The sequence below is a fragment of the Nematostella vectensis genome, chromosome 8 (assembly GCF_932526225.1).
Source record: "Nematostella vectensis chromosome 8, jaNemVect1.1, whole genome shotgun sequence".
Lineage (NCBI taxonomy): Eukaryota > Metazoa > Cnidaria > Anthozoa > Actiniaria > Edwardsiidae > Nematostella > Nematostella vectensis.
Genome location: NC_064041.1, coordinates 3,242,284 through 3,268,006, shown reverse-complemented (window position 1 = coordinate 3,268,006; position 25,723 = coordinate 3,242,284). Strand labels below are relative to the sequence as shown.

Below are 25,723 nucleotides of genomic sequence, written 5' to 3'. Positions count from 1 at the left end.
GTGTCCCAATAAAATTCATTAAACTAGCAAATTCAAGTATCAGTGAGGCAATAACTTCTATTTTTAATTTGTCCCTCTTACAAGGAGTAGTTCCAGATATACTAAAAATATCAAAAGTAACACCAGTTGACAAAGGCCCATTTCTACATTATCATCATTAAACCAAATATTCGAAAAACTAGTCTACAAACAACTTATCAATTATATTGAGAAATTTAACATCCTCACTGAATGCCAATTTGGATTCAGGAAAGGCAACTCAACCCAGCAAGCCATAGCAGAAATAACAGAAAATTTTAAAAAAGCAATAGACAACAATCTTTATACATGTGGAGTCTTCCTCGACTTTGCTAAAGCTTTTGATACTGTGAATCATGTAATACTCTTATAGAAACTTGAATCTTATGGAATCCGTGGGACCCCTCTAAATTGGTTTTCTAGTTATCTATCAAATAGAAAACAGTTTGTATCCCTTAATGGTACTGATTCTTCCCTAGAAACAGTGATTTGTGGGATTCCTCAAGGAAGTACCCTAGGACATTTATTGTTTTTACTATATATTAATGATATCATAAATTCTTCTGATAAATTATTCTTCCGGTTATTTTCAGATGATACAAATGTCTTTGCCTCTAATAAAAACTCAAAAGATCTCGAAATACTTATCAACAATTAATTAAGCAATGTTAAGAACTGGTGCGATGCAAACAAACTGTCAATAAACTTTAAAAAGACTACTTTTATGATAATTAAATCAGCCCAAAAGAAATTAAATACGGAAATAAAAATAGTACTCCCGAAAGGTGATGAAACTGTTACCCTGGAAAAAAAGACCATGTCAAATACTTAGGCGTTATTCTAGATGACAAAATAAATTGGAAGTACCATATTTTATTTATCTCCTCCAAAATATCAAGAAATACAGGTATATTTTATAAACTTCGTCACTATCTATCCCCATCCCAACTTAGACAGATCTACTAAAACCTCATATTTGCCTACCTTTCATATGCTATAATAGCAAAAATACTTCAAACTAAACAAAATCATATCGCCAGGGTAATTTTCTTCTCAACTTTATTTGGTGAAAATACAGAAAGTGCTTTACCACTCTTGAACCTTTTAGATATCCTAACAGTAAATCACATTTTTGAACTCCAAACTTTAAAATTTATACATGGCTGGCACAAGCAACATCTTCCCCCTATCTTTGACAACTCTTTCAAATACGCTAAGGACATTCACTCTTATAATACCCGTTATGCAGCCAATGACAATCTATACAAAGCTCGTTTTAGGACAAATACTGGTAAACAAACACTTTCTGTTATAGCGACTAATCTCTGGGAAAAACTGCCCCCTGATCTAAAACAACTTAATAAAAATATGTTTTGCAAAAAGGCCGAAAGTTATTTATGATTAAAACAAAATGGAACACTTGACATAAAATTCTAACCCTCCCCATGTGTGCTTCTTGCTATGTGTTTTGTGTGCTTTTTCGCTTGTTTATTTTTTGTATGTGTGTTCTAAGGCTATATTTTTAAATTCACGACAAGTTTTGGCTAGGGACCCAACTCGGAAACCATTTTGGTTCATTTAGGCCCTAGGCATTTTCTTACAATTATACTACTATATTTCTTCCTGGACTGACTCAAAATTTAAACATAGAAAATTGAAATGAGATATAGTCTTGAAAACAAATAATGTATAAATTAAGAATTATAGAAATGCGAATAAAGTATTGATTGATTGATTGATTGATTGATTGAGGTAAATGCCGTGAATAGGGCTGGTTTTGTAACCCTGGTAGCTAACGCTTTGTGATTCTGAGGTGCATCCCGTGCTTAGGGCTCATCGAGATAAAGCCTTGAAGCTGGAGAGGAACCTGGAATGAGAAACAAGAAAAATCACGTTACGAACAAGCAAAATCCCGTCATTTCCAAGGCTGAGTACTGCTCCTCTCTGGGCTTTGAACACCTGCTCTGTCGGAGTCCGACCCCAGTCATTTCAATGGCTGAGTAAGCTATTCCCCTTTTGACATTTCTGGTTGCGGCTTACTTCTGTTTCAGGACATCTCTCCAGACGGTAGTGCCTGAGAATGTAGACCAGCGCCATCTTTACTTTAAGTAAGGCAAACCTCATTCCAATACAATTACGAGGACCTTCGCCGAAGGGCAGATAAGCGTACGGGTGACGAGCTTGCTTGGCTTCGGCGGTAAACCTGAAACATAACAATTTTGTCATCCATCACAAAAGGAAACGATTGAGGAAGCATCCCGTTTTCAACCGCAGTTTTGACTAAGCTTTTACTGTATTGTCAATTGAATGTGGTAAATCAGGTATGGAACTTTGTTTTTTGATGGTCACAGTATCGAACAATGGGCTTAACGTTTTACAGTGATTGCTCACCTTTCAGGCTGAAATTTCTCCGGTTCTGGCCAGATCTCGGGGTCCCTGTGAATGGCATACACTGGGATCATCACGAGGCAGCCTTTGGGAAAGAACTGGCCGTTGATATTACATGACTGGTTGCACGTACGACCAAGCCTACACATAAAAAACATATGTTGTCCTACGTCATATACATATAATATGCAGATGGCACGGGGTTTGCTCAAAATATTTTCCGCGCATTCAGATATACGCCTATCTGCGGGGAATTACTATCCTTGAATCCTACCTCAAGCCAACCAAGCCCTATCCCTAGCTCTAACCCCAGCACTAGTCCCAGCCCCATACCTAGAGATACGGGAAAAGGACTGCAGAAAAGAACGACGAGTTATTGTAAGAATTGGACTGCGCAAAATAAGAACAAAAACCAAGGGTGTAGTCAGGACTTATCTTTAGGGGGAGGGGGCAAAGTGATTTCTCAAGAACATTCGTTTCCAACTGAGACGTAACGACTAAGACGAAAAAGCTTGATTGGACACGTGCTCTCGGGCCCCCCTTCTGGCTACACCCCCTGAAAACAGACTCGCCTTGTTATGCTCTATGATTTCGCTATGCAAAATACATTAGAATGGATCAAACATTAGATATTGTATTTTAAGGCCATGGAAATAAGAAAGAAGAACAGAAAGGTATCTACTCCTGAGCTTTTTGTTGAAATTTGTGTAAAAACCTTGTCCTTCGTCTATAATGCAGATGGGATGGGGTTTGTTCAAAATATTTTCTGCGCATTCGGATATACGCCTATCTGCGGGGAATTACTATCCTTGAATCCTACCTCAAGCCTTAACCCTAGCTCTAACACCAGCACTAGCCCCAGCCCCAACCCTAGCCCCAAACTTCTAAACTTAGCCCTGGCCTTAGCCTTAAATCTAACCTTAGCTCTAGCCCTAGCCCTTGATAGTGGCGGGATTCATTTGGCAGTGAAAAAACTAGGCTTTCTTGGACCTATTCAAACTGACTTTCACCAACATGATGATATGGACTGTCCCTTTGTCCGTCCGTCTGTTCTGGGTTCTTACCTAAATCCTGGCGGGTAAAGTCGCAAAGCTTCCTGGACCATCATGTCCAAGTACTCCATACCAAGAACAGTGTCGTAGTCAAAATTGTCCTGGGAAATAATTAAGTTATCAAAGAAAAAATATTCAACCAAATATTTCGATGATGCTTGGGTGATATCTCTTATTTAGGTATACTCTTATGAGCCCTGGAAACACCAATACAATTTGACGCACACTTAACGACACTATCTTTTAACTGTTAGGCAACTTAACGTTACAAAGGAGGTCGTAATTTCCTTACGCCAACTGTAGCTGCCACGTCGTCTATCTCCTCGATGAGTCTGTCTTGCTTGTCCGGGTTGAGGGCCAGTAAGTATGACGTGAGCGCCATCGTGTTGCTGGTGTTTTGGAAGCCAGCTAAGATGAAGGTAAAACACTGCGCCACGATTTCGTCATCTGAGAGCTTGTTTTTGCGCTTGCCATCATCGTCTGTCGTCTCGGCCGACAGCAGGATCTCAAGCAAGTCTTTCCTCTGAATACAAAGTCAAAGGGTTTGGGTCCATCATTTGTCTGTAAAGATAACCCACTTAATAGGGACAGGACACTTTCTGGGTCCCGAAGGTTCCCCTTGAGGGAAGTGTAAATACTTTACCCCTTTGGATCCTGTTTCTCGGCGATGCTTGATGATCTGACGAGCAGCATCTACTATGAACATAACGGATTTACCAATCTCTGTCTGCTTGCCTAGCCCAAGCCGTCTCACCATCACGCTTATGATGGGCTGGAGATACGGGAAAAGGACTACAAAAAAACGATGAGTTATTGTAAGAATTGATAATTGGACGGCGCAAATTAAGAACAAAACCAAAGCTAAAGTCAGGATTTATCCTTGGGGGGAGGGGGCAAAGTGATTTCTCTAGAAAATTCGTTTCCAACTGACACGTAACGACTAAGACGAAAAAGCTTGATTGGACCCGGGCTACCGGGCCACCCCCCTGGCTACACCCCTGAAAATAACTAGAGTTATGCTCTATGAGTTCGCTATGCAAAATATTTCAGAATGAATCAAAAATAGATATTTTTTGAAGGCCATGGAAATAAACCTGGAGAAGAACATAAAGGTAACTACTCCTAAGCATTTTGTTAAAATTTGTGTAAAAACCCTGAACTATTATTTGGCTTTATATTAGTTCCCATGACATTGGTTGGATGCATATTTATAAGACCATTCATCCCTTGAAAGGTATCCTGTTTCTTTTTTTTTGCATTTCTGAAGGTTTGTGTTTTGGACATTTCTCACGGCCGCCACAGGCCGGTTAAGAAGTCAATGGGTTAATGACGACAACAAAAATTGAAAGGAAGCAACCAGATACACACGCTATTTGCAATTCATACCTGCCAATATTGTAAAAGGACTTGGTTTGCCAAAATATCGTTGGGCATTGGATAAAAATTGATCATTAGGGTTTGTCTGTGTTTGGCAGTCGATACCAAACGCCGTAGAAACAATGGTCTCCATCGTAAACTTCACGTAAGTTCTAAACAAAAGAAAACAAGCAGTAAAATTATAATACCTTATATCCTATAACAATCTTCAATCCGTCGAATTATCAGGAAATATTTGAGAATGGGATTGGGGTTCATCGGCGACATTTTTTACCTACACACATCCACACTTTTGCCATCCTTGCAAGCTTGACCTAGTTGTTGCACCAGGATTCTGCAGGATTCACTTATCAATGGCACTACCTATAAAAACAAGGAAAAATTAGAAAAACAACTGTAAAAGAAGGCTAGTGACAGAATCCAGCCGAAACTTAGGCATACTCAAAGTTTTTTAAAGCTGTGTAACATTACGCGGTAACGTGCTTCCTTCCTTTCCGTCCTCCCACCCTTACTTCCTTCTTCCCTATTTTCTTTTGCCCTTCTTCCCTTCTTTCTCTTGCCCACGGCTTTGTTGTCGTGCTCCCTTCAAGCAACAAAAATTTACTTCGCTGCTGACTATGTTATATCCAAAACGGAAAGCTTTTTCAAAGAATCGATTTGAGGTTTGAGATATTAACAATAATGGCGATACCAAAATGGTCATTATCTCTACCGATTTCCATTAATTATTAAAATTCCCACGAACTCACCAACCTGTTTAAGCTTGACAGCGCTGAAGGTAGGAGTGACAAAGTGACGCAATCTTCGCCAATCGTCATCTTGCAAAGAAATCAGGTTCTTGTCGGTGGGTGGGATATGGGAAGATAGCGGTACTACCTTGAAAACAGAGCAACAAGACAAGGTCTTTAAGGACTGAGCGAAAGAAAAGTTAAACGCTGATAAACAGAGATGTAATACAAATTCATAAATCTAAAATTAAGTTGAGTTCCATACATGGTGTTCCAGGTATTATGCTTCCAATAAGCACGTCATAAATTTTTGTGTATTAGAATTGAAAGAATTGGCAGCGAAACTACTTATTTGGCAGTATTTCACGTCTAATATCCAAAAATAAAAGCATTTCTATCAAGCATCAACGTTTATAAAATAGATTCGGCTGTGAAAAAAAAAAGGCCAGCTCAACCTAGTTTAGGTGGAAATAGGGAAATAATATTGTAAAATAACTTAACTATTAACCAGTACTTTTGATTGACGTGTCAACCTACCGCGTTGCAAGGCCTCTTAGCCAAAACGCAAGACGCTTACAGGAGGCTAAAATCGTCCGATTTTAGAATTATTCCATTATTTTCGGTATCTATTTGAACTGTTATGTGAACGATACATGCTTTGTTAATTGCCTACATCCTGGTCTTACCATTAACTGATAATTGTATGTTATGCAAGTTAATTGCTACTGTTATGATTTGTCTTAGTTTTACGTGTTGTTATGCATCAATTGCAGTTTTTACGTGAATCTAGTAAATAAATACGAACACTTGATACGGTACCTACTGGATTCCCAATTTCAAAGCCTGGCCTCAACATTGGCTCAAGCGGCGTAACAGGGTTCAAAACGTTAACGGGGACCCTGGCCGCTACAACTATATTTTCTGTTCTCTATCTCTCTATCTTTCCCCACAAAACCAAATGAGGGTGTTACGCGAGTCGTGGGGTATCGCCTACAGACAGGCTGTTATAAACAAAGCTCTTCACTTACCCCTCTGTTGACAAACTTGTCGAACTCTTTGACCAATATCTGTTGTGCCATCTCTGGGTCAGCTACAAGGATGGAAGCGCGCGTTCCCCGGTAGTACCTATATATATACCAAGTAATAAAAGCGTGGGTTTCCATGTAGTACTTATTTATATCAAGTAATAAAAGCACGGGTTCCCATGTAGTACTTGTTTATATCAAGTAATAAAAGCAGGGGTTCCCATGTAGTACCTATACATACCACGTAATAAAAGCACGGGTTTCCATGTAGTGCCTATATATACCACGTAATAAAAGCACGGGTTTCCATGTAGTACCTATATATACCAAGTAATAAAAACACGGGTTTCCATGTAGTACTTATTTATATCAAGTAATAAAAGCACGGGTTCCCACGTTGTATCTATATATACCAAGTAATAAAAGCACGGGTTATCCATGTAGTACCTATATATACCAAGTAATAAAAGCACGGGTTTCCATGTAGTTCCTATATATACCAAGTAATAAAAGCACGGGTTCCCATGTAGTACCTATATATACCAAGTAATAAAAACACGGGGTTTCCATCTAGTACCTATATATACCAAGTAATAAAAGCACGGGTTTCCATGTAGTACCTATATATACCAAGTAATAAAAGCACGGGTTCCTATGTAGTACCTATATATACCACGTAATAAAAGCACGGGTTTCCATGTAGTACCTATATATACCACGTAATAAAAGCACGGGTTTCCATGTAGTACTTATATATACCAAGTAATAAAAGCACGGGTTAACATGTAGTACCTATATATACCAAGTAATAAAATCACGGGTTTCCATGTAGTACCTATATATACCAAGTAATAAAATCACGGGTTTCTATGTAGTACCTATATATAACAAGTAATAAAAGCACGGGTTCTCATGTATAGTACCTATATATACCAAGTAATAAAAACACGGGTTTCCATGTAGTACCTATATATACCAAGTAATAAAATCACGGGTTTCTATGTAGTACCTATATATACCAAGTAATAAAAGAACGGGTTCCCATCTAGAACCTCATATATATCAAGTAATAAAAGCACGGGTTCCCATATAGTACCTATATATACCAAGTAATAAAAGCGCGGGTTCCCATCTAGTACCTTATATATACCAAGTAATAAAAACACGGGTTTCCATGTAGTACCCTATATATATTAAGTAATAAAATCACGGGTTTCCATGTAGTACCTATATATACCACGTAATAAAAGCACGGGTTTCCATGTAGTACCTATATATACCAAGTAATAAAAGCACGGGTTCCCATGTAGTACCCTATATATACCAAGTAATAAAAACACGGGTTTCCATGTAGTACTAATTTATATCAAGTAATAAAAGCACGGGTTCCCATGTAGTACCTATATATACCAAGTAATAAAAGCACGGGTTTCCATGTAGTACCTATATATACCAAGTAATAAAAGCACGGGTTCCCATGTAGTACCCTATATATACCAAGTAATAAAAACACGGGTTTCCATGTAGTACTTATTTATATCAAGTAATAAAAGCACGGGTTCCCACGTTGTATCTATATATACCAAGTAATAAAAGCACGGGTTATCCATGTAGTACCTATATATACCAAGTAATAAAAGCACGGGTTTCCATGTAGTTCCTATATATACCAAGTAATAAAAGCACGGGTTCCCATGTAGTACCTATATATACCAAGTAATAAAAACACGGGGTTTCCATCTAGTACCTATATATACCAAGTAATAAAAGCACGGGTTTCCATGTAGTACCTATATATACCAAGTAATAAAAGCACGGGTTCCCATGTAGTACCTATATATACCACGTAATAAAAGCACGGGTTTCCATGTAGTACCTATATATACCACGTAATAAAAGCACGGGTTTCCATGTAGTACTTATATATACCAAGTAATAAAAGCACGGGTTAACATGTAGTACCTATATATACCAAGTAATAAAATCACGGGTTTCCATGTAGTACCTATATATACCAAGTAATAAAATCACGGGTTTCTATGTAGTACCTATATATAACAAGTAATAAAAGCACGGGTTCTCATGTATAGTACCTATATATACCAAGTAATAAAAACACGGGTTTCCATGTAGTACCTATATATACCAAGTAATAAAATCACGGGTTTCTATGTAGTACCTATATATACCAAGTAATAAAAGAACGGGTTCCCATCTAGAACCTCATATATATCAAGTAATAAAAACACGGGTTCCCATCTAGTACCTTATATATATCAAGTAATAAAAACACGGGTATCCATCTAGTACCTTATATATACCAAGTAATAAAAACACGGGTTTCCATGTAGTACCTTATATATATCAAGTAATAAAAACACGGGTTTCCATGTAGTACCTATATATACCAAGTAATAAAATCACGGGTTTCTATGTAATACCTATATATATCGAGTAATAAAAGCACGGGTTCCCATCTAGTACCTTATATATCAAGTAATAAAAACACGGGTTTCCATCTAGTACCTTATATATACCAAGTAATAAAATCACGGGTTCCCATCTAGTACCTTATATATATCAAGTAATAAAAGCACGGGTTTCCATGTAGTACCTATATATACCAAGTAATAAAAGCACGGGTTAACATGTAGTACCTATATATACCAAGTAATAAAATCACGGGTTCCCATCTAGTACCTTATATATCAAGTAATAAAAACACGGGTTTCCATCTAGTACCTTATATATCAAGTAATAAAAACACGGGTTTCCATCTAGTACCTTATATATACCAAGTAATAAAATCACGGGTTCCCATCTAGTACCTTATATATATCAAGTAATAAAAGCACGGGTTTCCATGTAGTACCTATATATACCAAGTAATAAAAGCACGGGTTCTCATGTATAGTACCTATATATACCAAGTAATAAAATCACGGGTTCCCATCTAGTACCTTATATATCAAGTAATAAAAGCACGGGTTCCCATCTAGTACCTTATATATCAAGTAATAAAAACACGGGTTTCCATCTAGTACCTTATATATACCAAGTAATAAAATCACGGGTTCCCATCTAGTACCTTATATATATCAAGTAATAAAAGCACGGGTTTCCATGTAGTACTTATATATACCAAGTAATAAAAGCACGGGTTAACATGTAGTACCTATATATACCAAGTAATAAAATCACGGGTTTCCATGTAGTACCTACATATACCAAGTAATAAAATCACGGGTTTCTATGTAGTACCTATATATACCAAGTAATAAAAGCACGGGTTCTCATGTATAGTACCTATATATACCAAGTAATAAAAACACGGGTTTCCATGTAGTACCTATATATACCAAGTAATAAAATCACGGGTTTCTATGTAGTACCTATATATACCAAGTAATAAAAGCACGGGTTCCCATCTAGTACCTTATATATCAAGTAATAAAAACACGGGTTTCCATCTAGTACCTTATATATACCAAGTAATAAAATCACGGGTTCCCATCTAGTACCTTATATATACCAAGTAATAAAAGCACGGGTTAACATGTAGTACCTATATATACCAAGTAATAAAATCACGGGTTCCCATCTAGTACCTTATATATCAAGTAATAAAAGCACGGGTTCCCATCTAGTACCTTATATATCAAGTAATAAAAACACGGGTTTCCATCTAGTACCTTATATATACCAAGTAATAAAATCACGGGTTCCCATCTAGTACCTTATATATATCAAGTAATAAAAGCACGGGTTTCCATGTAGTACTTATATATACCAAGTAATAAAAGCACGGGTTAACATGTAGTACCTATATATACCAAGTAATAAAATCACGGGTTAACATGTAGTACCTATATATACCAAGTAATAAAAGCACGGGTTCCCATGTAGTACCTATATATACCAAGTAATAAAATCACGGGTTTCCATGTAGTACCTACATATACCAAGTAATAAAAACACGGGTTTCCATGTAGTACCTATATATACCAAGTAATAAAATCACGGGTTTCCATGTAGTACCTACATATACCAAGTAATAAAAACACGGGTTAACATGTAGTACCTATATATACCAAGTAATAAAAGCACGGGTTTCCATGTAGTACCTACATATACCAAGTAATAAAAACACGGGTTTCCATGTAGTACCTATATATACCAAGTAATAAAATCACGGGTTAACATGTAGTACCTATATATACCAAGTAATAAAAGCACGGGTTTCCATGTAGTACCTACATATACCAAGTAATAAAAACAAGGGTTTCCATGTAGTACCTATATATACCAAGTAATAAAATCACGGGTTTCCATGTAGTACCTACATATACCAAGTAATAAAATCACGGGTTTCTATGTAGTACCTATATATACCAAGTAATAAAAGCACGGGTTCTCATGTATAGTACCTATATATACCAAGTAATAAAAACACGGGTTTCCATGTAGTACCTATATATACCAAGTAATAAAATCACGGGTTTCTATGTAGTACCTATATATACCAAGTAATAAAAGCACGGGTTTCCATCTAGTACCCTATATATATCAAGTAATAAAAGCACGGGTTTCCATGTAGTACCTATATATACCAAGTAATAAAAGCACGGGTTTCCATGTAGTACTTATATATACCAAGTAATAAAAGCACGGGTTAACATGTAGTACCTATATATACCAAGTAATAAAAGCACGGGTTTCTATGTAGTACCTATATATACCAAGTAATAAAATCACGGGTTAACATGTAGTACTTATATATACCAAGTAATAAAAGCACGGGTTTCCATCTAGTACCCTATATATACCAAGTAATAAAAGCACGGGTTAACATGTAGTACCTATATATACCAAGTAATAAAAGCACGGGTTTCCATGTAGTACTTATATATATCAAGTAATAAAAGCACGGGTTCCCATGTAGTACCTATATATACCAAGTAATAAAATCACGGGTTTCCATGTAGTACCTACATATACCAAGTAATAAAATCACGGGTTTCTATGTAGTACCTATATATACCAAGTAATAAAAGCACGGGTTCTCATGTATAGTACCTATATATACCAAGTAATAAAAACACGGGTTTCCATGTAATACCTATATATACCAAGTAATAAAATCACGGGTTTCTATGTAGTACCTATATATACCAAGTAATAAAAGCACGGGTTTCCATCTAGTACCCTATATATATCAAGTAATAAAAGCACGGGTTTCCATGTAGTACCTATATATACCAAGTAATAAAAACACGGGTTTCCATGTAGTACCTATATATATCAAGTAATAAAAGCACGGGTTCCCATGTAGTACCTATATATATACCAAGTAATAAAAGCACGGGTTTCCATGTAGTACCTATATATACCAAGTAATAAAAGCACGGGTTAACATGTAGTACCTATATATACCAAGTAATAAAATCACGGGTTTCCATGTAGTACCTACATATACCAAGTAATAAAATCACGGGTTTCTATGTAGTACCTATATATACCAAGTAATAAAAGCACGGGTTCTCATGTATAGTACCTATATATACCAAGTAATAAAAACACGGGTTTCCATGTAGTACCTACATATACCAAGTAATAAAATCACGGGTTTCCATGTAGTACCTACATATACCAAGTAATAAAATCACGGGTTTCCATGTAGTACCTACATATACCAAGTAATAAAATCACGGGTTTCCATGTAGTACCTACATATACCAAGTAATAAAATCACGGGTTTCCATGTAGTACCTATATATACCAAGTAATAAAAACACGGGTTTCCATGTAGTACCTATATATACCAAGTAATAAAAGCACGGGTTTCCATGTAGTACCTATATATACCAAGTAATAAAAACACGGGTTCCCATGTAGTACCTATATATACCAAGTAATAAAAACACGGGTTTCCATGTAGTACCTAAATATACCAAGTAATAAAAGCACGGGTTTCCATGTAGTACCTACATATACCAAGTAATAAAAGCACGGGTTTCCATGTAGTACCTAAATATACCAAGTAATAAAAACACGGGTTCCCATGTAGTGCCTATATATACCAAGTAATAAAAACACGGGTTCCCATGTAGTACCTATATATACCAAGTAATAAAAGCACGGGTTTCCATGTAGTACCTATATATACCAAGTAATAAAAGCACGGATTCCCATGTAGTACCTATATATACCAAGTAATAAAAGCACGGGTTTCTATGTAGTACCTATATATACCAAGTAATAAAAGCACGGGTTCTCATGTATAGTACCTATATATACCAAGTAATAAAAACACGGGTTTCCATGTAGTACCTATATATACCAAGTAATAAAAGCACGGGTTTCTATGTAGTACCTATATATACCAAGTAATAAAAGCACGGGTTCCCATGTAGTACCTATATATACCAAGTAATAAAAGCACGGGTTCCCATGTAGTACCTATATATACCAAGTAATAAAAGCACGGGTTCCCATGTAGTACCTATATATACCAAGTAATAAAAGCACGGGTTCCCATGTAGTACCTATATATACCAAGTAATAAAATCACGGGTTTCTATGTAGTACCTATATATACCAAGTAATAAAATCACGGGTTTCCATGTAGTACCTATATATACCAAGTAATAAAAACACGGGTTCCCATGTAGTACCTATATATACCAAGTAATAAAAGCACGGATTCCCATGTAGTACCTTATATATACCAAGTAATAAAAGCACGGGTTCCCATCTAGTACCTTATATATATCAAGTTATAAAAACACGGGTTCCCATCTAGTACCTTATATATATCAAGTAATAAAATCACGGGTTCCCATGTAGTACGTTATATATATCAAGTAATAAAAACACGGGTTTCCATCTAGTACCTATATATACCAAGTAATAAAATTACGGGTTTCTATGTAATACCTATATATATCGAGTAATAAAAGCACGGGTTCCCATCTAGTACCTTATATATCAAGTAATTAAAACACGGGTTTCCATCTAGTACCTTATATATATCAAGTAATAAAAGCACGGGTTTCCATGTAGTACTTATATATATCAAGTAATAAAAGCACGGGTTCCCATGTAGTACCTATATATACCAAGTAATAAAATCACGGGTTTCCATGTAGTACCTACATATACCAAGTAATAAAATCACGGGTTTCTATGTAGTACCTATATATACCAAGTAATAAAAGCACGGGTTCTCATGTATAGTACCTATATATACCAAGTAATAAAAACACGGGTTTCCATGTAGTACCTATATATACCAAGTAATAAAATCACGGGTTCCCATCTAGTACCTATATATACCAAGTAATAAAAGCACGGGTTCCCATGTAGTACCCTATATATATCAAGTAATAAAAGCACGGGTTTCCATGTAGTACCTATATATACCAAGTAATAAAAGCACGGGTTTCCATGTAGTACTTATATATACCAAGTAATAAAAGCACGGGTTAACATGTAGTACCTATATATACCAAGTAATAAAATCACGGGTTTCCATGTAGTACCTACATATACCAAGTAATAAAATCACGGGTTTCTATGTAGTACCTATATATACCAAGTAATAAAAGCACGGGTTCTCATGTATAGTACCTATATATACCAAGTAATAAAAACACGGGTTTCCATGTAGTACCTACATATACCAAGTAATAAAATCACGGGTTTCCATGTAGTACCTACATATACCAAGTAATAAAATCACGGGTTTCCATGTAGTACCTACATATACCAAGTAATAAAATCACGGGTTTCCATGTAGTACCTACATATACCAAGTAATAAAATCACGGGTTTCCATGTAGTACCTATATATACCAAGTAATAAAAACACGGGTTCCCATGTAGTGCCTATATATACCAAGTAATAAAAACACGGGTTCCCATGTAGTACCTATATATACCAAGTAATAAAAGCACGGGTTTCCATGTAGTACCTATATATACCAAGTAATAAAAGCACGGGTTAACATGTAGTACCTATACATACCAAGTAATAAAAACACGGGTTTCCATGTAGTACCTATATATACCAAGTAATAAAATCACGGGTTTCCATGTAGTACCTATATATACCACGTAATAAAAGCACGGGTTCCCATGTAGTACCTATATATACCAAGTAATAAAAGCACGGGTTCCCATGTAGTACCTATATATACCAAGTAATAAAAGCACGGGTTCCCATGTAGTACCTATATATACCAAGTAATAAAATCACGGGTTTCTATGTAGTACCTATATATACCAAGTAATAAAATCACGGGTTTCCATGTAGTACCTATATATACCAAGTAATAAAAACACGGGTTCCCATGTAGTACCTATATATACCAAGTAATAAAAGCACGGATTCCCATGTAGTACCTTATATATACCAAGTAATAAAAGCACGGGTTCCCATCTAGTACCTTATATATATCAAGTTATAAAAACACGGGTTCCCATCTAGTACCTTATATATATCAAGTAATAAAATCACGGGTTCCCATGTAGTACGTTATATATATCAAGTAATAAAAACACGGGTTTCCATCTAGTACCTATATATACCAAGTAATAAAATTACGGGTTTCTATGTAATACCTATATATATCGAGTAATAAAAGCACGGGTTCCCATCTAGTACCTTATATATCAAGTAATTAAAACACGGGTTTCCATCTAGTACCTTATATATATCAAGTAATAAAAGCACGGGTTTCCATGTAGTACTTATATATATCAAGTAATAAAAGCACGGGTTCCCATGTAGTACCTATATATACCAAGTAATAAAATCACGGGTTTCCATGTAGTACCTACATATACCAAGTAATAAAATCACGGGTTTCTATGTAGTACCTATATATACCAAGTAATAAAAGCACGGGTTCTCATGTATAGTACCTATATATACCAAGTAATAAAAACACGGGTTTCCATGTAGTACCTATATATACCAAGTAATAAAATCACGGGTTCCCATCTAGTACCTATATATACCAAGTAATAAAAGCACGGGTTCCCATGTAGTACCCTATATATATCAAGTAATAAAAGCACGGGTTTCCATGTAGTACCTATATATACCAAGTAATAAAAGCACGGGTTTCCATGTAGTACTTATATATACCAAGTAATAAAAGCACGGGTTAACATGTAGTACCTATATATACCAAGTAATAAAATCACGGGTTTCCATGTAGTACCTACATATACCAAGTAATAAAATCACGGGTTTCTATGTAGTACCTATATATACCAAGTAATAAAAGCACGGGTTCTCATGTATAGTACCTATATATACCAAGTAATAAAAACACGGGTTTCCATGTAGTACCTACATATACCAAGTAATAAAATCACGGGTTTCCATGTAGTACCTACATATACCAAGTAATAAAATCACGGGTTTCCATGTAGTACCTACATATACCAAGTAATAAAATCACGGGTTTCCATGTAGTACCTACATATACCAAGTAATAAAATCACGGGTTTCCATGTAGTACCTATATATACCAAGTAATAAAAACACGGGTTCCCATGTAGTGCCTATATATACCAAGTAATAAAAACACGGGTTCCCATGTAGTACCTATATATACCAAGTAATAAAAGCACGGGTTTCCATGTAGTACCTATATATACCAAGTAATAAAAGCACGGGTTAACATGTAGTACCTATACATACCAAGTAATAAAAACACGGGTTTCCATGTAGTACCTATATATACCAAGTAATAAAATCACGGGTTTCCATGTAGTACCTATATATACCACGTAATAAAAGCACGGGTTCCCATGTAGTACCTATATATACCAAGTAATAAAAGCACGGGTTCCCATGTAGTACCTATATACCAAGTAATAAAAGCACGGGTTCCCATGTAGTACCTATAGATACCAAGTAATAAAAGCACGGGTTTCCATGTAGTACCTATATATACCAAGTAATAAAATCACGGGTTTCCATGTAGTACCTATATATACCAAGTAATAAAAGCACGGGTTTCCATGTAGTACCTATATATACCAAGTAATAAAAGCACGGGTTTCCATGTAGTACCTACATATACCAAGTAATAAAATCACGGGTTTCCATGTAGTACCTACATATACCAAGTAATAAAAGCACGGATTCCCATGTAGTACCTATATATACCAAGTAATAAAAACACGGGTTTCCCATGTAGTACCTATATATACCAAGTAATAAAAACACGGGTTCCCATGTAGTGCCTATATATACCAAGTAATAAAAACACGGGTTCCCATGTAGTACCTATATATACCAAGTAATAAAAGCACGGGTTTCCATGTAGTACCTATATATACCAAGTAATAAAAGCACGGATTCCCATGTAGTACCTATATATACCAAGTAATAAAAGCACGGGTTTCTATGTAGTACCTATATATACCAAGTAATAAAAGCACGGGTTCTCATGTATAGTACCTATATATACCAAGTAATAAAAACACGGGTTTCCATGTAGTACCTATATATACCAAGTAATAAAAGCACGGGTTTCTATGTAGTACCTATATATACCAAGTAATAAAAGCACGGGTTCCCATGTAGTACCTATATATACCAAGTAATAAAAGCACGGGTTCCCATGTAGTACCTATATATACCAAGTAATAAAAGCACGGGTTCCCATGTAGTACCTATATATACCAAGTAATAAAAGCACGGGTTCCCATGTAGTACCTATATATACCAAGTAATAAAAGCACGGGTTTCCATGTAGTACCTATATATACCAAGTAATAAAATCACGGGTTCCCATGTAGTACCTATATATACCAAGTAATAAAAACACGGGTTCCCATGTAGTACCTATATATACCAAGTAATAAAAGCACGGATTCCCATGTAGTACCTTATATATACCAAGTAATAAAAGCACGGGTTCCCATCTAGTACCTTATATATATCAAGTTATAAAAACACGGGTTCCCATCTAGTACCTTATATATATCAAGTAATAAAATCACGGGTTCCCATGTAGTACGTTATATATATCAAGTAATAAAAACACGGGTTTCCATCTAGTACCTTATATATACCAAGTAATAAAAACACGGGTTTCCATGTAGTACCTATATATACCAAGTAATAAAATTACGGGTTTCTATGTAATACCTATATATATCGAGTAATAAAAGCACGGGTTCCCATCTAGTACCTTATATATCAAGTAATTAAAACACGGGTTTCCATCTAGTACCTTATATATACCAAGTAATAAAAGCATGGGTTTCCATGTAGTACCTATATATACCAAGTAATAAAAGCACGGGTTCCCATCTAGTACCTGATATATACCAAGTAATAAAATCACGGGTTTCCATCTAGTACCTGATATATACCAAGTAATAAAATCACGGGTTTCCCTTGTATACCTACCCACAAAGACGCCCATACGTCTTGACGAGATACTCCTGAGCGTAAGTATCATGTTTCTGTTTAAAAATAATATAATAATACCAAGTATTACTCAAGGCTAGTAATGGTCCGGCACGAACGGGAGCAGTGCTACGTTACTGGAGTCATGGTACAGTAACGACACGATGTCACGGTACAGTAACGACACGATGTCACAATACAGTAACGACACGATGTCATGGTAATATAACTACACGATGTCACGGTACAGTAACGACACGATGTCACGGTACAGTAACGACACGATGTCACAATACAGTAACGACACGATGTCACAATACAGTAACGACACGATGTCACAATACAGTAACGACACGATGTCACAATACAGTAACGACACGATGTAACAATACAGTAACGACACGATGTCACAATACAGTAACGACACGATGTCACGGTACAGTAACGACACGATGTCACGGTACAGTAACGACACGATGTCACGGTACAGTAACGACACGATGTCATAATACAGTAACGACACGATGTCACGGTACAGTAACGACAAGATATCACGGTACGACAAGGCGCGCGGGTAATACTAATGAGTTCCTCTCTTATCTTATGCTCTCTTGGACTATTTTTTTTTAATAGTTACCTTTTTGAAGAGGATCGGCAAATTCCCGATGAATGGCCATGGTTTGGGACCAGGGATGCCAAGGTTCTTCAGAAAAGAAAACGGAGCGAAGCCTATTTTCCTAGAAATGGAAAAATATGTTGTATTATGGATGTCGATTAGGCCACTTTTTAGCTGCCATTGTTTATTTTAGTACCTACTCAAACTTAAGTGAAAAACCGTTTAACAATCAGTCCGAAATAGCAAAATAGTTATTAGTTAACAAAAATTGTCTGCAGGAAGCTAACCAATCAGAACGCGCTTACTATTTTATAATGTAATACCTCGTATAAAGTTTCATTAGGGAATTTACTGTAAGCAACGACGACGGCAACGCGAACTGCGACGATAGAAACAATTGAAAATTCAAAGAGCCAGACGTTGAAATGCACTCGAAATGGATTCTGTCTGATACATTTCAGCCGTTCTCCTTCAAACTACAACGTGAATGAGAACTCCAAGTGGTTCACGGTCTAGTGAGGGCGGGAACGTGTGCGTCGAAAACTAGACTAACCTTGTCCTTGTACGAAATGAGATTCTAGGGTTTTAATAGTTTTGGGGACTACAGAAACGAGTGAATTTTACAAAAACTAGTTAGGATATTGAGCGCGAAGCATGAAAGCTGTTTTGGAGAATACGTATTCCCTGCAGTCGCCGTCGTAGGTGATTAAATTCCCTATTACAAACATGGGTACACGGGGAGGGTCATGGAAGGGGGGGGGGGGGGTTAACGGTAATCAACGGTTGGTGGAAGTATTAGACTGTACAGAGCTTCAGCTGACCTCCACGCCCTGGGTTCCCGAGGATACAATACGCTTAAAGTATTGTAATATTACACATGCGGTACGTACATAATAATTGAGTTGTAAATACAAAATATTGACGTAAAGTTAGGCCCGTAAATACTTAAATGTTTGGTTTGAAATACAATGGTTAATGTTGAAATTTCGAAGTGTAGGTAATAACAGATATAATATAAAACTTGGCTGGGTCGTACAAGGATACTAGTATTATTCCTATTAATTAAAGTACTTGCATTCTTGACTATTACGGTAAAATTCCCAATTAATTGCTCGCGATATTGTTTCTAGCAGCTCGTAAGTGCTTTCCTAGATGGCCGGTGTCAAAGTTCACATAATAATAATAATAATAATAATAATAATAACAACAACAACAACAACAACAACAATAATAATAATAATAATAATAATAATCATTAAGAATCAAATGTCGAAGACGCGTTTAAAAAGGAAGGTCTTGATCTTGGATTAAAACATACTCAATTCTTTACAATTCCGGAGTTCTAGTGGGAGGGAGCTCCATATTGCTGGTGCACTCACGGAAAAGGCTCTAGAGCTGTAGGTCTTTTAAGTTAAAAAAAAGTTTAAAAGCTTAAAAGTTTAAAAGAGGGCTGTACTAAAAGAGACTTATTTGAAGAACGAAGACTGTGCGCTTTGGTTTATAAGGAGTTAAAAGGTCTTTCATATAGTCTGGAGCGGTTTCATTTAGGGATATAAAAGTTAAAAGAAGGTGTTTAAAATCTATTCTTTCTCTGATGGGTAGGCAGTTAAAGATACGCAGAACAGAAGTGACGTGAGAAGTCGCGCCGGAGAGTTCTGAACATATTGTAGCTTAGAGATTTGTTTTCGATCAAGGCCAGTGAGAAGAGAGTTACATTTGTCTAGTTTAGAAGAAAGAAAGCGTGTATAAGAATCTCGCAGTGATAAAAGGAAATAAACTTTCTAATTTTCGCAATATTTCGCCGATGGAAAAAAGGGGAAATGGCATATTGAGGTTACTTGTTTGTCCATGGTCACAGTGTTATCGAGCCATACACCTAAGTTTTTTGCATTATTTGAAGAGAAAATGATCTCATTATTTACAGCGATCGAGTGCAAAGGAGGACGCAGACGGTGACGAGCATTAAGTAATGGTTCGTGTAAGAACTACGGTACCCTGCGGCAACGAATGCGCAGAAGTTTTGTCACTATTTAGCTGCAGTTTATTAGTCGTTATCCAGCTAGTTATTTCACGAAGGCAAGATCCTATACAGCGCTTTGCTTGCTTCAATTTACTTTCGTGTTTTGGGTCGAAAGCATCTTCTGACTTAAAGAAAATCCGTCACCTATTTTTACAAATTGGGTGCGGTTTGTCAAATAAGAATTAAACCATGCCAGAGCCTTACTTGTTATACCATATCGGTGTTCCAGTCGTTTGAGGAGGATTTCATGATAAACCGTATTAAATGCGGCAGAGAGGTCTAATAGAACTAGAATGACACATTTACCGCTGTCTATTTCACAAAGGATGTCATTATGTATACGCGTAAGTGCCTTTTCTGTACTGTGGACCTCTCGGTATGCTGACTGGAAACGTTCAAGGAGATTATTGTTATCACAGTGCTCGCGCAAGCGAACAGCTGCAACTTTTTTCAATGCCTTAGAGATAAATATCAAATGAGAGAAAGGTTTAATATATAGATTTAGCCACTGCCTAAAAGCGGAGCCAGCATTTAATACCTTTTTGTGTTGACTGATAGGGGATGTTTTAGAATGTTTTATTTAATGAGATTAAAAATATGTCAAATTTTACTGCCATGTAATTATGAATTGTATTGGCCCCTCCAAACGGATCAAGCAAGCACTCATTCAATAATATTAAATATGCAGTATGAAAGTTAACAAAATACTAAAACTTGGTGTGAAAAAGGCTGTCAAAGTTCAAGGTGTCACATTAACGAGAATGTTTTTTTCGAGAGTCTAATGGTCAATTCTTATTTCCCTTTATAGAAGTTCCACTGTGTATATATTCTTATCAAAACACCATTCTAACAAGCTTTGACCTTGTGAAGAATATATAAAGGATGTAACAGCATTCCAAAGATTTAGATGCCATACTGTAGTTCAGGGGCGGATCTAGCTTTTTGCCAAGGGGGGGATTTGGCCCAAAAGTTTTGGGGTGAAAAGATACACTGAAAACAATAAAAAAAGAAAACTCAAGGGGAGGTTCAAACACCCTACTCCCCTTCCCCCATAGACCCACTACTGTAGTTTTCATGTACCACAACTGATTATTCAGAAGAATGTGTTGAAACTAAACTCCACAAATAAACCTACTGCCATGCATTACATATTGGTGCACCCATCCATTGGCCTGTTGGTTTTAGAAACCCTGGATCCACCCATACTGGCTACTCAAAAATGAATGCAATAGAGGCAAATCCTAAATTATTACTGAAAGTGCATAATTCCAATTTCTAATTTCAAACCAAACCATGTTCAATGACCTATGTTAGGGTTACAGAGAAATAAATATAACAAAAAGTCAATGGGGAGAAGAAAAAGGGAGAAATTAATGACTCTATTTGAAAAAATGTGACTCTACTTTATATATATATATATAACAAATATAAAATATAAATATATAACAATAATGCAATAATAGCTTAAATGAGCATATTCCTAACATTTTCCCTTTTCTCTTTACCTATATGTTTGATATAAAACTGTTTTCTTTATAGATTTATTATTGAAAAAGCACAAGTTTGATGTTGTCTTTGTATAATTTAAGTACCTTGCTCCCAGGGGGGGGGGGGGGTGGGGCGGGGGACTTTGAGAAACGGGAGTTTGAGAGACGGGGGTGCTCGACAGCATAATCAATTTTAACCCTAAGGGATATCACTAAGGGCATGGTCAACAACAATTCTTACCCCTAAGAGATAGCACATTGGGTATGGTCAGAGGAATTTTTAACCCTGAGAGATAGAATTAAAAAAACAATGCTGGTTTTAATTTACTGAATTTACTGACGGATCCTATATTGTTATGTTACCGACAATAAAGTCGAAAGTATTAACTGATCAGTTGACTTGTGGTTTATTGTAAAAAAAAAAAATTTCAAGCGATTGGGCCACCACTTAGTGTGAGACAACCTAAAAGATATCAGAATCGGAAAAATCCTCCTCCCCAGGCGTGAAAACCCCTAAAAGATAGCAAAATCGGAAAAATCCTGAAACACCCCCAAGAGATAGCAGTTGGTAAGAATTTTATACCTTAAAGATAAGTCGAGCACCCCCGTCTATCTTTCTGGAGAGTCCCCCCACCCCAAGACCTTACTCTAATAAAAAACCCTTCTCTTGATAGAAGTTTCATTAATGTACACTTGTATCAAAGCTACATTCTGACCAGCTTTGCCCTTACAAAGAAACAAATGATTGATGCAACATATGGAAGATTAATATATCACTTATTACTGCTGATACTCCATCACCAAGGAAATTAAAATCCACAAATATACCTCCAGTCATGCATTAGACATTGGTGCACCCACCCTGTAGGATCGCGGCCTGCTGTTTTTTTTTTTATAGAAACCATGGATCCACATATGCTAATGCTACTCCAAATTTAAATGCAATAGAGGAGAACAAATTGATTGAAAATGTCTAATTTCAAACCTATTACCTATTTTAATTTATTTAGGGTGCAGAGAGGAAACAGAAAATAATATAAATAGTCAAAGAGAGAGAGAGAGAGAGAGAGAGAGAGAGAGAGAGAGAGAAAAGGAAGAAATTGGACTATAGCTTTGATAAAAAAATCATCAGTAATGAAACACCTTGATTGAGCACTCTCCTAACATTTCCCCTTTCCTCATTATCTTTAGGTTGATAGAAAAAATGTTTTCAGATTTAACATTGAGGGCAAGTATTTGCTCTCAAAAAGCCTATTTCACATTTACTGCTGTATCAAAGTAAGAAATCCCCTACTTTATTATCTTTAAGACATTTGCCTATTCTCATGCCTCCCAGCCTTCAGCATCAAACATGGCCCTCGGGTAGTCCTTCCTTGGTTTCACCTAAAGAAACGTGAAAACAATTATAAGTATTTTTTTCTTTCAAAACAACATTTTCATCATGCCATTTATAACCTTATTAACTTTCCACAAAAATAATAAATAAATAAACACAATAGATAGTATGCAAGATGCAGACAAAATATGCTAAGCAAAAAGAATATAGGTAATAGGGGTTGCATTTTGTGTTTTTATTTTCGATAAGAAAACTCTCTTGTAACTGTAAAGTTAATATTTAGTATATATAGTATATAATAAGTTATTTCGAGTTATGATAATGTTGAAAAAGTTGCTGTATCTTCGAGAAGACTAAATACACAGAATATAAAGACAAGAAAGGTCTTCTTTAGAAATAAATGACAGGATGATATTTGTCAGCCTTTATTAAATACCTCAACGCAGTCAATATAGTATAGAGAGAACGAAGAATATCAAAGGATGTGTTATGCTCAAATTGTTTGATTTAGACCACGAATTCTCAAAGCATGCTCTATAAACAAATGTATAAATCGAACAAGCTAAATGACATTGAAACAGTAACTAGACTACTACGTATTTCTGTCGTTAAATTCTTACTTACAGTGAGGAATATATGCCTGAATTTATAGAACGTGTAAGAATTTACGAATTTAACATTTTCATGGCGATTGCCAGTGGAATGAAAACCACTCAAGTGCACCCTAAAATAATAAGCCAATCGGAATTCAAGTAGATGGTATTTTAGCCAATCAAAATAGGGATACATGACTTTGATATGACATCTTGACGTCAAACTGGTACGGTGTTTTAGCTTGAGCGATTGGTTTTGGGAAAAAAAAAACACGAAGAAACGAGCATTATAAAGGCACAACAATAAAAGAAAAATAACTGTGATGTTCTCAATACAAATCGTTCAAAACTCACCTTGGCAGTGTTTTTTGTCGCTTTCTTGTTTGTTGTAAACTGTGAACTTGTCGACTTTCTGCTAGCAAGAAACTCGTCGACACAAGTGAATTATTTTTATAGCTGAAAACATACATCAATCCAAGGCCCTTTCTTCTCTGGATCTCCTTATAGATCTCCACAGATATAGACGAGCCTCTTAGTCGTCCTCTTTTTGCTGCTGCAACGGACGGGATTCACGAACACTCGGGTAGATTTTACTGTCGGCTCGTACTTCATACAAAACGGTTCCTCAAAGATTTCAGCCCATTTGAATCCGCATATTTTCTCATTAAATGCTATTTTCAATCTGCCTTTTTTCGCTGTGAACATACGAACTTTGAAGGCGGTAAAAAAAAATACGTAAAAACGTAAGACCGAGGGGGCCTGGGAGTTGCACGATTGACTGGATGGATTGTGACACCACAGGGTACCCGCGCGATGACCACAAAACCAAGTCGCATAGCTATACCATATTTCTATACCTATGGAGCTCCGCGCGCGGCCTGCGGCCGCGCTGGCTCCGCTATAATGTTGGTTTATGAACCTCATGATCGAGTGAGTCTTTTTTAAATGCGGGATTTAGCACAGCTTCTGACCATTTACCATAGCTTATGATCATAACAACAAAACTCACCATACGATTGTTGCAATCAGCAACACACAAGCGAGGACCAAAGAGTTGCAGAGTGTGAAAATCTGGTAGAACTCCACCGATGCCTCCATCTTGCTTGAGAGCAAAAAATCAGCACCGAGATTAACATAATTAGTCACCGTATACATGCATGTTTTTTCATGCATGTTTTTTGCATGGGTTTTGTATACTTGCATGTTTTTTTTTATACTAGCCAGGATTATTATGTATACTTGCGTGTTTTTGCTTTCAAAAAGTTTTTATACACTTGGATGGATTTTTTGTAATACTTGAATAAATTTTTTTGTACTTGCATGGATTTTGTTACTAACTAACGGATTCTTTGTGCATATTCTTTTCCATAAGTTTATTGGTAAATTGATACTATGTTGCGAAAACGAATTTTGAAAGTTTTGCGCCTGATACCAGGGATCATCGAAGTCTCGGTGATACAAGTTCAATTTGTGATATAGTAGAGCTCTTAGTCGGACACTCACCGTGCTTCGGCCAGAGACGGGAAGACGTTTTAAAGTATGCTGTAACTCGGTGATGCTCTTGTCTTTATCCTGCTGGTTTCGTGCCAAAGTGTTCACAGTGCTTGATTATCTTGGGATCTGATTACGTGAGCAGTCACGGCAAGTCA

General features: G+C 36.3%; 1 protein-coding gene across 3 annotated transcripts; it reads right to left on the bottom strand.

Moving 5' to 3' along the window:
• Window positions 1-1,060: 1,060 nt before the first annotated feature.
• On the bottom strand, window positions 1,061-25,723 carry LOC5507424 (cytochrome P450 3A24). 3 transcript variants are annotated; one of them, XM_048731654.1, is made up of 14 exons: window positions 25,578-25,723; window positions 25,084-25,176; window positions 18,660-18,759; window positions 18,023-18,078; window positions 6,592-6,688; window positions 5,585-5,711; window positions 5,110-5,194; window positions 4,845-4,987; window positions 4,102-4,250; window positions 3,751-3,981; window positions 3,471-3,559; window positions 2,410-2,547; window positions 2,059-2,221; window positions 1,061-1,885 (listed from the first exon to the last, which is right to left on the bottom strand). In XM_048731654.1, the coding sequence occupies exons 2-14, from the start codon at window positions 25,170-25,172 to the stop codon at window positions 1,811-1,813; spliced, it is 1,542 nt and encodes a 513-aa protein (XP_048587611.1). In that variant the 5' UTR covers window positions 25,173-25,176; window positions 25,578-25,723; the 3' UTR covers window positions 1,061-1,810. The 3 variants fall into 3 exon arrangements, with proteins under 3 accessions (XP_048587611.1, XP_048587610.1, XP_048587612.1); XM_048731653.1 differs by having other exon boundaries at window positions 5,110-5,198; window positions 5,589-5,711; XM_048731655.1 differs by having other exon boundaries at window positions 5,110-5,198; window positions 5,589-5,711; window positions 25,084-25,172; window positions 25,578-25,715.

Coding starts and splice junctions, on each gene's coding strand:
- LOC5507424 (XM_048731654.1), bottom strand. CDS start 25,172: ATGGAGGCATCGGTGGAGTTCTACCAGATTTTCACACTCTGCAACTCT. Junction 2,548..3,470: donor CTTTACCCGCCAGGATTTAG/GTAAGAACCCAG, acceptor TTTTATGTGTAG/GCTTGGTCGTACGTGCAACC. Junction 1,886..2,058: donor AGAGATGTCCTGAAACAGAA/GTAAGCCGCAAC, acceptor TTCTCATTCCAG/GTTCCTCTCCAGCTTCAAGG.